Source organism: Grammomys surdaster, unplaced genomic scaffold (genome assembly GCF_004785775.1).
Source record: "Grammomys surdaster isolate TR1022 unplaced genomic scaffold, NIH_TR_1.0 126124, whole genome shotgun sequence".
Lineage (NCBI taxonomy): Eukaryota > Metazoa > Chordata > Mammalia > Rodentia > Muridae > Grammomys > Grammomys surdaster.
Genome location: NW_021620932.1, coordinates 864,867 through 880,270, shown reverse-complemented (window position 1 = coordinate 880,270; position 15,404 = coordinate 864,867). Strand labels below are relative to the sequence as shown.

General features: G+C 40.7%; 1 protein-coding gene across 7 annotated transcripts in view; it reads right to left on the bottom strand.

Moving 5' to 3' along the window:
• Positions 1-15,404, bottom strand: part of Klf12 (Kruppel like factor 12) — a 384,722-nt gene that overhangs the window by 62,175 nt on the left and 307,143 nt on the right. For all 7 annotated transcript variants that reach the window (XM_028756552.1, XM_028756559.1, XM_028756557.1 and 4 more), the window contains one exon: positions 12,586-12,648. In XM_028756552.1, the coding sequence (XP_028612385.1) occupies positions 12,586-12,648 (63 nt within the window). The remainder of the gene's footprint in view (positions 1-12,585; positions 12,649-15,404) is intronic.

Below are 15,404 nucleotides of genomic sequence, written 5' to 3'. Positions count from 1 at the left end.
AGGAAGAAAGACAGAAGCTCCTCTTTTCTCTCTTCATTTTGGGAAAATACCAATAGAAAGTGGCCTGCTGCCAGCCAGGAAGGACCCCAAGCAGTCATTGCCTTGACTTGGACTCCTAGCCTCCAGACCTGGGAGAAGGTCTATAGGATTTGGCTACGGCTGGCTGAATTCTTAATCTGCTCAGCTCTAGCAAAAAAAGATGTTCTCATTATACTTTTCCTGCAGTAGAAGTGGTTGTAAAGAGACTGCAGGTTTGCTTCAGATCAACAGCAGATGGGATTTGAACTGGCCTCCCTTGATTCCAAAGCCTGCTCTCCGACCACTGTATCACTCAGTTGTTCTTCCTGTATATTCAAAAGCAGGCCAGTTTTAAAGGCATTAAAATAATTACTGGAGAATACAATCTACATTTATTGCCTTCAGAGGTCACATCTCCCTCTGTGGCCAATTATAACACTAGACTTTCTTGGGCGGCCACTTCCTGTAAACTGTCTTCAATGTCTTGGCACTGCAAGCTTTTCAGTGTTCCAGGTTCATGGGCACTCGGCCTGCTGGGATCTTGCATTCTAGCGTCTTAGTTCTAGGAAATATAAATGACTTAACTCTTTACACCAACCTAGATTGACACTCCTCTCGGTGCTGCTTAAAATTCAGTACCTGTTGAATAAGCAGATAGACTAAGGAACAATGTTATCTAGTCTTTGTTCAAGCTGAAATGGCATGCACATTAATCCTGTTAAACTCTGGATCCAGCACGAAAGTCATGTTCCAAATCCTACACTCAGAGTTGCAATGTCTGAGGGTATTTGTGCTTTGGAAGCCATCACAGTAACAACTACAAGGTCAATTTTCAAATCCATTAATATAAACCACAAACGAACCCATTAAATTAATATACTCAAAGGACACAGATTTGTTTTCTTTTGTTTTTTTTTTTTTTAAAGCCACACACAACACTCATCCAGTAGGAGAACCTTCTGCATCAGACTAATTACAATTACAGGGAGATATAAAAAGCAAGCTTTTATTAATCAAGCCCGTTTCACTGAGCCATGGAGAACTGTTGGTCAGAGCAAAAGCAAAGAGACAGAGCTTCTGCACAAGCCCATTGAGGAAACCCAGGATCAAGTGGAGAAAGCAGGTCTCTGAAGGCAGGTGGAGGCAAAGAGTGAAGTTAGAATATCTTCAAATAGTATGTGGCCCGTGGAAATGAGGAACAAAGAGAAATGGGCAAAGTTGTGCATTGTTAAAGTATCTATAAAGAAGGTTACACTTAGAAAAAATGAAAGAGACAAACAATACCACAGAGGTATGTTTGACCAACTTCCCTAGTATGACTTATAAAATCCTTTCCTACAAAGTCCCCTTCACTCGGTAACACCTTGTCCCTATAAGTAGGCAAGAGTAGCAGAAGAGACAAAGTGTTGTCCCCACATCTCATAATTAGGGAGAGACAGAGCAGGTGTCACGTGTGAGCTTCAGATCTATACGTCTGCTTCACGCCACACACAGTCTTCAAACATCTGGTCAACCACAGTCATTACAAACGGGCAAGGGACGAAGACTATGCACTTGATAATTAGATGCTGCTAACAGGAAGCAATCCTTTATTGCTTCCCAAACTTGAGCTCTTCTGCTCCTTCTGAAGTAGGTGTTAAAAGATAGGAAATGGTCACAAAAGAGTGGAAAGAAAAAAAACACCAAAGTTAGGAGACAGATGTGTGGATCCTAATTTTGATTTGTTCTGCAAACTTGGACACATCTTTTTAAACTTCCTGAGCTTCAGCTTCCCACTAACAAGGAGAAAGTACCAAAAGGGATGCCCTGGCTTCTGTGATTAATGTGGCCGGAGCCCATTGTGGCAGGTCCCCTACTGAATGTGGCTGAAACTTAGGGTCCAGGAAGATGGGGAAATGGACAGGAAGGAAAATGGGCAAGGATACAGAGTTGTACAATGCCTAAGGCATGTGCTATGTGAAGGCCTCTGGGTTTCCAAATCATTGCAAAGCACAGTGAAGCTAGGTGTCTGTGAGTAATTGCAATTAAAGGAGTATATCCAGCTAGGGATGGTGAGGGCATGCAGAGGGAGGAGGAGCTGAGAATCATGTAGCAAGATTGCTAGCTCCGGTCAAATCCAGGTAGGTTGTGGTATGCTCCTGGATGCTATTGCATCTTCTTCCAAAATGCTAGGATTAGAGGCATGTACCAATCTGTGTATATTCTTTGTAGTTTTGCACATGACTCAAGTGAGACTCAAGGTCCTCTCCTCTTGCTCGTGTTCCCAGTACTCTAACCACACGGCTTGCCCCTGCCTCCTGCCCTGTTTTAGGAAAAAAAACTGTACGAGCCACAAAATTTGATGAGAACCAGGGCATCCCTAGAGGAAATTTTAGGATAATATTTGAAAATGATATCTCAGAGTGTGGAAAAGACATTGTCCACCAGCTTGGAAATGGCTCACAGTGTGCTGTGGAGGACGAAGACTTTCTGGGAGTTAGAACTGCAGGAATAGAAAGAAACAAGGCTGCAGGGAGCAAAAATGGGAAAAAACAAAAACTTAGAGCCACTACAATCTTATGGGGCAATGGGGCATCCGGGCCCAGTTTTAACAGAGGCTAGAAGGGCAAATGAGTCCAGTCCTGTTTCAAGGTGGAGACAAGTCCCGAGATTGCATTTTGGTTTTAGGATTGTATGACATCAATCTTTACAGCACTCTCAGCGATACCCACTTTTACCTCTAGGTGGCAGCAACTCTCTTCTGTTCTTAATATGGCTTCCTGTGGCCTTTGTTTCTGTTCTCCAAGGTAATTCCATACTTTCTTGTCTTTCACAAATAAATACTATGCAGTTTGCGGGAGACAACTGTAAATCACTTCCACTGAAGGACATCAGTCTGCTCTTTAGTTAAGCTACAGCGCTCTGCAAACCACACAAAATAATTCAGGTCTAAAGTGAAAAGTAACAGTAATGTGTTTTCTTATCTCTCTCCTTCCTACAAAAAATAGTATTTTTCTTTACAGATGTTTAAGGAAATGATCAGAGGAATGGGAAAACCTATGGAAATGAAGAGATTTCTATTTTGCAAGAATATAAATATCACCCTATGGGTGATTAAAGTCATTGCTTTTTTACAGGCTGTTAGTTGATGTGCTGGTTTATGAAAGTTCTCCATATTTTATAGCTCAGGAGAGTAGTTCCAGTGTTCAAACAATGACGAGGACACAGAGTGCTGCTCTTGCAGGCAAACTAAAGCAAATACTGTACCACTCCCTACAAGTTCTCTTTCTGTTTAGCTGTGGCATATACCCTTTCTTGAACACGTATTTACTGATTGTATTGAACCATAGCGGTTCTTCAACATACCTATAGGTCCAGAATTCTAAACTGTTTAAATTAAGAAAGGCCCAAGAGAACTGAAGTAAATGGTAGCATCACCAGAGTCTGTGATAAACACTAGGCATACCAGGGTGGGAAGAAAGAGATTGCTTTTATCTGAAGCCAAAATGTGACAGTGGCAAAAGATCTACGTTTATGAAGCGTTTTCCTTCAAGGTGCTCCAGTGAGGAGTATGGTCTCCTAAGCACCTTGGTAAGACTGCAATAGTTTAGGCCTGACATTCTTTGATTGACATGACAGAAATACTGAGATCTAGGAATTCAAAGGTAAATGTACATCAGAACATAAGCTTTTGGCCATGTGCTTTACCGATCTCCCAGGAGGCTCTGCTGTCCTCTGCCCAGTCTTAGTATCAACACAACCTGTGTTTTCCATTTAGAGGGGGCATTTCTGATTATGAGATTCATTGTCTGATGCTAGAAAGAGGGATTGCAGTGATGAGGCTGAAACAGCGCACTCCGTGGAAAAGGCGATGCTGTATTCTGCCTGAGCATCCTTCTGTCCTGGCTACTGATAACAGGGTAACACTTGAGAAAGTCACTTTCTTTAGCTACTGATGATAGAATATTTTGTTATCATCGGAAAGATGAGAAACTACAGCCTCCCAGAGAAATCATTCAAGTTTCCAATTCCTAATGCTGACAGCTTCTTTCTTTTTTGAACAGAAAAGAAAACTGAAGGTGGCCAGCCTACGACGAGTCTTCTCCATGGCTTGCCCACTAAAACCTTGTCTTTCAGGAAACGACAACTCTTTTTCTTCCCTCTCTTTCTAGTTCTGAAAAAGGCCTTAGTCCAGTCAACACCTAGGTCCTTCCTTCCTTGGCCAAGGGCTAGATAAAATCCATTCTGAAATCCATCATAACAATCTGTCATCCATTAGGCTGAGACTGAGGGGAAGTGTGAAGGAGATGGGCTAGGGCCTCTAGGTGAGAGCTGCCCTACTAAGTCCTTCAGTTGGACCTGGCCTCCTGCTCTGAGTCAGGGGTTCCTCTTCTGCCTTCCTTCATTCAGCCTATTCTCTTCTAGTGTCTCCTTGGTTACGGCAGTCAGATTCACTTAGTTGTCTTTACTTATAACTGGAGACTCCCATCTGATAAAGGACGCTAAGGTGAATGGAAACTTAAGAGACAATGGCTTCCCTAGAGTGGGTAGTGGACTCCAGCAGAATGGACAGAGGATTCCAGCAGAATGGATAGAGGATCCCAGCAGGATACACAGTAGATTCCAGCAGAATGGATAGAGGATTCCAGCAGAATGCACAGAGGATTTCAGTAGAATGGGAAGTAGATTCCAGCAGAATGCACAGTGAATTACAGCAGAATGGACAGAGAATTCCAGTGGAAAGGCCAATGGATTTCAGCAGAATGGGCAGCTAATCAGCTGTGAATTTATATAGCTGGGACCAATGATACTGAGTTGTTGTATACTTTGATAAATACATCATCTATTGCCCTTTTATGATATTAAAAGATACGTATTATTAGGATGCATGCTATGCCAAGACATGTAATAAGTAGCTTTAGTTAAATAATTCAGAAACATTATAAAAAGTTTCTGGCCAGTGGCCAGAAAAAAGTCATAATACTATGAAAGTTCTTTATATTGAAATGATTGGTTACTTGGCGGTCTTGTGTCTACAGAGAATCCTCTGTGTATGTGAAAGGGGTGGGCAGGTACAGGTCAGGACAAACTTATAGTCCATGGCACACCCCTACTGGTAGGCCTTTTGGAGTTATTCCTACAAGCACCATTCCTGGTATCGTCATAGATACAGTGAGTTTTTATTGGCTTCCCATTTTAGTAGTTTTTCTCTCAAATACTTATATAGAAACTACCCCTTTATCTATCTATCTATCTATCTATCTATCTATCTATCTATCTATCTGCAATAGCCAAATTTTCTGTTGAATATTATAATAAAAGAATAAGTTTCTCGGTCATCTGTGCTGAGTCATGGTGCACACCTGCAATCCCAGGACTTGACAGGAGGAAGAAATAGACTTCAACGTAGCCTTAGCTACATGAGTTATTGGCTAGCCTAGGCTACACAAGACCCCCTCCGCATACTCCTACTAAATGAGTAGCCATTGGTACTATTATATGGAGCACATACATATTTTCATATTGGAACATAGTATTTTCTGCAATGCATATATTAATAACTCCATTTGTTCAGATTTCATTACAATATTATTTATTGTAGCCTTAACTATCTGAGCAAGTTTTGAAGGGAAAGGAGTCCGACAGAGGATAATCACATGATGTAATTTCAAATTCGGTAAGCAATAGCACTTTGGGTAGCTTTAAGAGTAAGTCGGGAGTATGTGGAGTTTAAATACTCATTTATTGTTACCCACAAGTAACAATTATATGAAGAGTCAACAAACACTATAACTAAGCAAATCACTTTAGAGCATAAATTAATGTCCTTGTTCGTGTGAGAATGCTGTGTTATTTTAATAATCTGATGCCTGGTAGTCCTATACCTTGATAGTTCTACACCTATACTGGCTACAGCCATGAACAGATGACACAAACCAACAAAGACTGTTGCCCTCCATGTCTGTACAGCAGGTCTGCAGTATAATGTTTATATTTGGTTCTGAGATGAAGGCTAATGAAAGCAAAACATTCACACACTTGTAACAGAAAAAAAAAACCAAAATGTCAGAATTGGTGAACTTCGTGGCTCGGCATGATCTTATCGCCCCAATTCTCATATAATTAAGAAAATAACTATAGAAAAATAACCTAGCTTAATTTCTTTCCCTCACCATCTTTATTGTGTCGAAAGAGATATTAGAGAATCAGCTGACGAGAGAATCAGGAACGAGAACCAAGTTGCTACTTTTATCAGGAAGGTCTCTTGCAGAAATTCTAGGTAATAAGAGAATTTAAGAAAATTAGACCAAAGTTTTTTTTTTTTTTAATAAAATCAATTTTGAAGATGAAACACAGGATTTAAGTACATGTAATTGTCACCAAGCTAAATCGAGGTAACTGAAGTTACCAAAGATTAACTAAGCCAGCTGTGGTGTACATGCCTGTAACTCTAGCAGAGGAGAGCAGATATGGAAGGATTGGGGATTGGAGGGCAGAGAGTTTGAAGTCAGCTTGCACTCAAAATAATTAAATAAATATAAAACATTTTATATTTTTATATAAAATAAAAACATAAATAAATAAACAGAGATATATGAGCAAGTATTGAAACATTTGTTTTAAACAGCTGTGGATTGGGAGGGATTTGAGATGTAGTTTCTCCTAGAGGTATTCTTTTTAATAGAAATAAGGGTGAAAGTACAAACAGGTTTACTAGTTACACCACCTGTGGCCCCACCACCTGTAGCCCATTTATAGGCAAAAGCTTTCTTCCAAACCAAACTTAAAACACTTATTGAGATTTATTGACCAGTCACGTGGGCTGAAAAAAATCACAAATGGTCAGGAATTTATGCAACTGGAATTGTCACATAATGAGCTCTACACGTGATATCTGATGTTTTTGTTCTCTAAGTCAAGAAATAACTAAAATGACACAATCACTATTGCCCATAAATATGGAGTATGTAGGAATATCCAAAATGATAAGTCAAAACATTGGCAGAAGTAGTTGTTACTTGCGTACTGTGAGCAGCAATGGCTTCAGCTTCCCTATTTTTCCTGTTACCTTGACATTTCTCTAGTGGGCTTTTCCTAGACAAAGCCTTCTGCTTAGTTTGTAGTGAATGGATGTTACATAATGTTGAAGGTTTTTCCCTGTTTCCAAACTGGTAGACAACTGCCACATGGTGGAAAGACTATGAGACAGGTGAGGAGGAACTTGAATTTATGCCCAGGTTTGAAACATTTCTTCTCTGTGTTGAGGTCTCTCATTTCTATTTGTGTAACGTGAGGGGTTGTCCTGAATTGGTGATGCTTACAGCTCAGAAACTGGAAATTTGCAAATATCCTGTCTCTCCTTAAATGGCTGAATCTACATGAAATTTCTGAGCGGTTTCTCACAGCAGCAGCTTCAGTGTCTTCCTTTATTATGGGGAAAGGTGTAGACAAGAAAAATTCATCTTATTTTTATGGCATAAAATGACTGGAGTTTCATTCCTCTTGGAGATTCCATGAAGCCAGTGGTAACATTTGCAGTTGAACAGACATAAATATTTAAGCTCAATGTAACATGTCTCCTACAGTAAAACATGTGTGAACAGGAACTTCCTGCCCTCTACAAAACCTTGTGACACTCACATTCAAATGTTAAATGGGATTCAATCCAGAATGCATAATTTGGCTGGAGATGATTCAAACTAGAACTTTTCCGTGTCTACACAATTTCGGGCATACTGGTAAGAGAGAAATCATAATTGAGACAGTGATAGCAATATCCAATAGAGAAAATGACTTCTGCTTTCCTGAGAACAATTTCTATTAATGAGAAGAAATGCTTCACTTTCTGTATCAGCATAAAAATAACCATAAAGTTTTGATTATGTGGCACCAAATACCAATGCGTGCAACAACTCTTGGCACATGTTCTATAGACTCTGTTCAACCACTACCACTACCAAACAATGACCATTATCAGGTCCTTTAAACCTTTAGGAACAGGGATGAGTGGAGGGGAAAAAAGAAGAACTCATGCAAAGCTAACGATGAACATATACAGAGATAACCACATCATTAAGCACTCACATATCTTACAAATATCCGCAGCCATAACCTAACTTAACCTAACTTTGATGTTTGTTTGACAAAAATCCCACAGATCCCCTCCTAGGTTCTACAATAAACATACACCCAAATACACAGATCCCTAATTTGCATTGTAGCTTTAAGAACATAATGGTGGAAGTCAGGCTTGGAAATGGCCACTCCTGTGGATTTGGTAGGAGAACAGCTTCTACCAAACATGTCTACAATGAGAGAAAATCTAACTTCACATTAAGTGTGTGGTATTTTTTTTTAACAGCAAGCTATCCCCACTCACCTGAAAGATGACATGTTTTTCTTGCATTACCATGTCCAAGAAAGAAGAGAAGATGTCCTAAAAGAAGATTCATATAATGAAATATATCGGAACAAGATGCCCTAATGTAGCAGTTCGGCATAAGACTCCATGTGACAGAAGGCAAATGAAAGGAAGCAGCTACAGGCGGGAGGGATGGCTAAGTATGTTAAGAGCATTTACTGCTCTTCTGGAGGACCAGAGTTTGGATCCCAGTACCCATGATGAGTAGATCACAATAGCCTGTAACTCCAGATCCAAGGAACAAATGAAATCTTCTGTTCTATGTGGGAATCTGCACTACCGTCCCCCTCCACATGAAAGTCAATCTTAAAAAGAAGCAGACATGAGAAAATCTCTCTTCCCAGAATGACAGGATCATTTCTTATCAGGGAAGACAACTTTATCAGTCTAGGGATGACACTGAGAACCTCACCTAAGCAGCTTTCCCCTCTCATTGGAATATGCCCGTATCTGCCATCCCTAGAAGCTCAAAGACCACTCTCTCTGTCTGATCATCACTTAATACCAAACCCAACCCAACCCAACCCAACCCAACCCAACCCAACCCAACCCAACCCTCTGGTAAAATGCTTTAGATGCTAAAAGCCTAGGTTCCAAATGTCACTCACTCTGAGCCACTTGTTGTGTTTATTCCCTCATTAATGAACAGTGAATGCATTCATAATTCTATCTTTGCTTTTCTTATGATAGCCTCTCTCTTGTTAGTCAAATCAACAGCATCTTAGTCTATGAACCAAAGGGGTAGTGCAAGGAAAATATTTTCCCCTCTCCTGTCTAATAGTTAATGGACAACTGCTTATGGAAGCCATAAAACAACAAAACAGAGGAGCCAAACAGAGAAGTCTCATGCATAACTCAGAGAAAGACATTCACATGCCTGAAGCCCAAAGGGTCAACAATCACCAAATCAACTGCTCCGCAGTGTCAGGCAGTGAGGAGATGGGGCTTGTATCTGGACTGGCCCACTTTCTTCAGTTGGCTCTCTATTAAATGAATCATATAATTACCCAGGCTTCTCTAATGCTGTGGTGCTATTCCATGTAGGAAGGTCTTCCTTCCATTCCTTACTCCCTGGAAGTTAGCACATAGCTCAAACCTGGTTGCATCTTAACATCTGTCACTAGATCCCATAAGCTCTGGTGCCCTGGTTCCATCCCTGAATACGAACATAATGTTAATGTATCTCCCTTTGGTTTTGGCAGATGTTGTTTGCTTTGAAAAGACATCCATGCCCACATATTTCTTCCTCCACAGCAGTATTACCAGGAAAGTGGCTAGTGGATACTTCCCTGTGTCAGCATTATGTAGAGGAAAATGCTACTTAAAATTTTTTAAACTCGGTTTACTCAATAATAAACAATGGTTTAGGAACTGTCAGGCACAGCCATTGCCTTCCAGAACCTACTGAGTGGACATCTATCTCCACAGTGGAAGTTCAAGCTTTTCCAATACTTATGGATTTTTTTTTTTTATTGCCCAGTTGACAAACAGCTTTAACTGGTTGGAGCATTGGCTTACCCAAATGCACAAGAACACTGTTCTTAGCTTTTATGTATACACTTTGGAGGTCTAAGGATGGCGAAGCCAATCTAGTGATGAAGTTGACATCTGATTCTACAAATTATCCCCAACTTCTACTTTGAGGCAAACAAATGTCTCTCGCCTGTACTCACTACTGCTAGATGAGTAGTTAAACTTTCTGAATTTTTCACAGTCAATATTTCACAAGCAAGCATCAACCATTTATCACTTCGCTGGGAGTAGACGCTGGATGATTCATGGGCTTCGTCTTTGCCAGGTGATTTATCCATACACCAGAGTCACAGTATTTACCTAAGGAAGATTCAAGGTAGCATAGATCATAGACATTTTAGCTAGCGCCTGGCCAAACAAGTTTATTTATTAAATCTATCTGTGCTCCTGTTAGAATCAATTTAGAAATGTCTCCATCTTCTTCCATGTCTGATTTCATCTCTAAAGCACAGGACACAATAATAGCTCATCTCTCTGCTTTCCCTACTAACAATACGTCTTCACTCCAGCAAGTTCATCTCTAAAGGATACAATAGCTCATCTCTCTGTTTTCCCTGCTAACGATGTATTAGTAGTTTTCTTTTCTGGGCTGGATTGTCTTTTTCTTTTCTTTTTCCAGCACTGAGAATCAAATCTAGAGCTTTTGAATATGCCAGGAAAGAACTCTAGCACTCTGCTGTAGTCTCAGTTTTTGGAACTGGCTTCTAGATCTCTTTCTTCCTACAGAGTTTCTCTTCAGTACTTTCACTTTCCAATTGGTCTTACATAAAGGTGATAATTGATCCCTCTGAATACTGCAATACAAATGCATGTCCACAGAGTATCACCATCTTTTGCATTACAGAATCCAAGCTTATCACACATGTGTGTGGGCATGCATACGATACCAGGGTGAATGCCCCAGGAATATCAAGATTTAGGAGCACTCTCAGGGTGTGTGTGTCACGCCAACACACACACCCCTCCCCTACAAGCCATCTGAAGACAGAAGCCATGCTTTATTTATCTTTCTAATCCAGTGCCTGTAACAGTGCCTAGGAGATAAATAAGGTTGATAAGTAAACACGAGCTGAACTTTCTCAGGGCTAGTGGTAAAATCCCTGTTGGTTATTTTCATGGATCACTTATTTAGAGGTAAAACTGTTTAAACTTACCAGGCAACATGCTACAGTTTTGTAAGAACAAATTCTCTTTACCTCTTGTGTAGAAAGAAAATGGGAGAGAAAGAAAATATATTATCTACTCAGCGTTTCCTGTGCAAGGGCGCAGAAACCTGATCTCGAGGCTGACAGTGTTCCCTGGGATCTGTGGCTCCTGTTGCTCACCTGAGTATCTCAGGCTCTGTCTTCATGGAATAAAGTTTCTTTGGTAACAATGTGCCCTCAACCTTGACGGGATGCAGAGTCCATGCAGTCCGAACTGCACCTGGCTTCTCCCTTACCTTCTACTCTGTATCTCCCGGCTTTGTTGGTCTCTCATCTTCCCAGGTCTGACAGGGGACAGAGTGCTTTAATGACCTAGAGTGACCCTCAAGGATGCCCAGCCTTTTAGGCAGGCAAACAAAAAGCTTCATTCCCTTGTGTTCCATTTCCCTCTTAGAAGCTGTAAAGTATAATATTTCACAAGAGCACCAGGCTATTGTGAGGGCTAATTAGATTTAATGGGGCAATGGAGGCAAACTGATCAGGTAATATTTAAAGTGCCTTTTTTTATTTCTAAAAAAAAAAAAAACCAACCCTGGTTTAGGAATATAATTAATATGGAAGTGGAATCTTTGGCACTCATCTTCCCACATTAAACAAAAATCACAGTTGCTAATCAAAAATCTTGTTCTAAGCATAATAAAAAAAAAGGAAGAGAGAGATCTATGAATTTCCATCTATTTTTGAAGCAGCAGTACACGGCTCAATTCTTTCATTTTTCTTTCTTTTATCTTCTTTTCCATGATACATTATAAATTGAAAGGCTAATTTTGTGCAGTAATATAAAGTCACAGAGTTTTGAACCAATATTAATCTATTTCCTTGGTTTCACATAAAACATTCTTGAAGTCCTTTTATTGGCTCCTCAAAGAATCACTTATCAAATATCCCGTGGTTGAAACAACTTCATGCAATTTCTGGGAAGTTTCAGTTAGACTTTTATTCAAGAACATGTCAATTAAAGATCTCTGCATTGCCCTTTGCCCCACCCCTGCAAAAAAAAGTCAATATATATTCAAGGTCAAGGCCAAAGGGGACTGAGGTCATCTGGAGAGTCATTACTGAAATTAACAAACAGATTGATTAACTAGAAATTTTCACAAGAAGCTGAAGGTGACATCTACTTAAATCCTGGTTTAATTAAGTCACCTTAGAAACAGGAACCACTGTTTTCAAAGGTGAAATGGGGGATCCTGGGAAGTTAGATTACATCTGATAGGAAAACAACAATGTTGCCCAGAGTGAAAACAACAATGTTGCCCAGAGTGACTTGGTGGATGAAGTGTTTTAACTACAGAGCAACTCCATTACCGTTTGTCTGTTTATTCCAGGTGAGTCTGGGATTCATAAGACACTGCCTCAATACAGAAAACCAAACCACCACAGCAATAGAAGAGTTACAAATGTTTACAAATTAACTTGTATACTCACCAAGCAAACTTCTGGTTATTCATTCGATTTCCTCGGACCCTGGATACTGGGGACGGATGTACCCTGTCAACAGACAAGAATAAGTCAGTGGTGGAGAAAACGTATTTCTCATTGTGAATGGGGAAAGCACACAGCTTCTGCTTTATCAGTGAACTCTTTCTTAGGTTTACTTCCTTTGTTCTTCCTGTGAACTTGACCATCTCTTAATAAACAGGTGCAATTAATTAAATTCCTATGCCTGCTTTGCTCTTTATCTCTCCTGAGGTAACAAGGTGCTACACGTTAACCACAGAACTGAGAGTTCCAGTGAACAGATAGATGTACTCTTTAGCAGAAGAAACAGCTACTGAAGATGTAATTCTTGCCTGGGGAGAAGAGTGCATAAACTATACGGAGGGCATGGTACCTGCCCTCAGTGAGGAAACTGCACAAAGAGACAATGAAGTGGCCATTCTTTAGGTCAACTTCTAAATGTAGCTGCAGGACTTCATCCACATGTCCAGGAACAGGGTATGTGTGAACAGGATGGGATGGAAGGGTGGACAGTTATTTCTAGGAGACAGGCTTTCTGGAATTTATATTTCTGTATTTGAGTTCAGAAAGGCAAAGTGAATTCAAAATGCTAATCAGGTAATAGAAGTCCCAGTCTTCTGGGGTTGGAGCCATGCAGGGTTTGAGTTCAAAGCATCCAGGAACTGCTGCTATTCTCCAATTAGAAGCCAGAGGCCTAAACTTCTCTTCTTAGTTACCAGCTGGCAAAACACTATGCCCTACTTCAGTGGCCTTGTGGCTGCCTTCTTGCTTTGGACTGATTGCCTAGGATGCTTGTCTAGGATTCCTGAGATCTAGCCATTCTTTCAGCTTGAGTCCTTCCTCTTCACAAGGCTACACACACACACACACACACACACACACACACACACACACACTCACACAAACGTTGCTTTTATTTACAGGGAGGGAGGAAAATAGGAGTCGAGGAAATCCAGGAAAGATGAAGGAAAGAAACAAAATTATCTTAACTGGCCTTAAGATTCCATTAAAACCAAAGCCCAGGGTCTACCTGAAGCCCAGCCCCTCATTGCTGCTCAGTGAAAATCACATCAAAACAGACATGCCAGGCCAGCTTTTTCTGCAGGGCCAACCAGCATCTTTCCAAACCCCGGAGCTGGATTGCACTTCGCATTTGTTTCCTCCTGCATCCCTTATTAACATGATTTTTCTCCTAGGCTTCTTGATGGTGGCTGCAGCTGAGCTGCTCAGCACAGATTTTCTGCTCTGCATGGGGGAAGGGGGTGATAATTATGCAGAAAGATGGAGGGAGGCCAGACAGCCCCTCCGCTGAACTGCCTTATTCAAGCACAGCCCACTTCCTGCTGTTCTGCAGCTACAAGGATCACCTGTTGGTCTTGGCAGCTGTCCAAACTGGGGCCTGGCGGAAATGACAGAGTCAGCTAGAAAGGAAAGCCAGTTTTTATATCCCAGCACCTCAAGATACATAGTTATCTTTCTCATATATGGATATACATATGAGGGAGACATAAGAGTTACATAGCACGTAGCAAAACTCATTCTGTCCAGCCTTCTTGAAATAGAATCCTCACAATGATTATCTGAGCCAAAAAAGTTAATCCCCAGATAACCAGATAAGCCCACTGACTAAAGGACATCCTCATGAACTTCCTCTAGACCCTCCTGAGGTCTTGGTCCCAAGAGTTAAGAACCTTTTCAAAAGTCATTTGCTCCAAGGATTCAGTTCTCCACTATACACTAAGTCCTTTAAACCCTTAGCCCCTTTACTAAAAGCACAAAGAAACCATGTCTTCCTCATGATCAACGCTAGCAGCTGAGTGGAATGATTGCAGTATCTGGTATCGTGGCTGTCCACTTCACATCTCATGTGAACATGAGGGAGGGAGACTTGGGTTCACTACTCCCTAAGTACAAAGCATAGTAGACATTGGTATCTTTGAGGGAAAAAAATTCGGTGAGCCTAGACCAAATACTATAAATACACAATTCCTATGAGGTTTTGGCAATTTATAAGGGAAAAGAAAACCAAAACCAAAAAAACCTGATTCTGATTACCTGTATGACCAAATAATTCTAACATTTTTAAAACTCAAATGAGGAATGGAGAAATATCTTCTTCCTCTGAGGGTGCTAACTTCATCCAAAAATGCAGACCACAACTTTTGTCAAAAGGACAAGCCAAGTTTTCGTGAGTTCCATTTTAAATGGCAGCCCCTCTGCTATCTGCCTTTTTTCCACATACAGCAGCCAGGCAGGTAGCAGAGTCAAAAACCCAGTAGCACAAACTATGGTCTAATCTGCATGTCATGCATTATTCATGATCCCCTGATTTCTGCACCTGCATCTAGGCAGGAAGCTTGCTGGGCACGTTCATTATTCTTCTTGGAGCCTCGTACAGTCTCCATTACTCCTGAGCCACTTTGTTCTGTAACTAAGGGTTTCAGGCCTTAGTACTAACTGCTGGATATGAAAAGAAAAGGACACTCCAGGCAGAAGCAAAGGATGATCTTGGTGTTGTGTAACACAGTGGATCTGACAATGTTCTCTACAGATCCTGATTGCTATGTGGGATATTACTGCTCACACAGGGTGATTTACATCACAGAGAAGAGGCAGACACACCACCAGGGCCCTGTACACCAGTTGTTCTATTTATACATACTGACTCATCTGGGGCCGCCGGCATGTTTACGATTTCACTCGATTTCTGAGCTTTTATTCTTTTTTAACTTTCTTGCTATGTTTGAACCTCTTTGATACCTTCATGTAAAAATAATTCTTCCTTC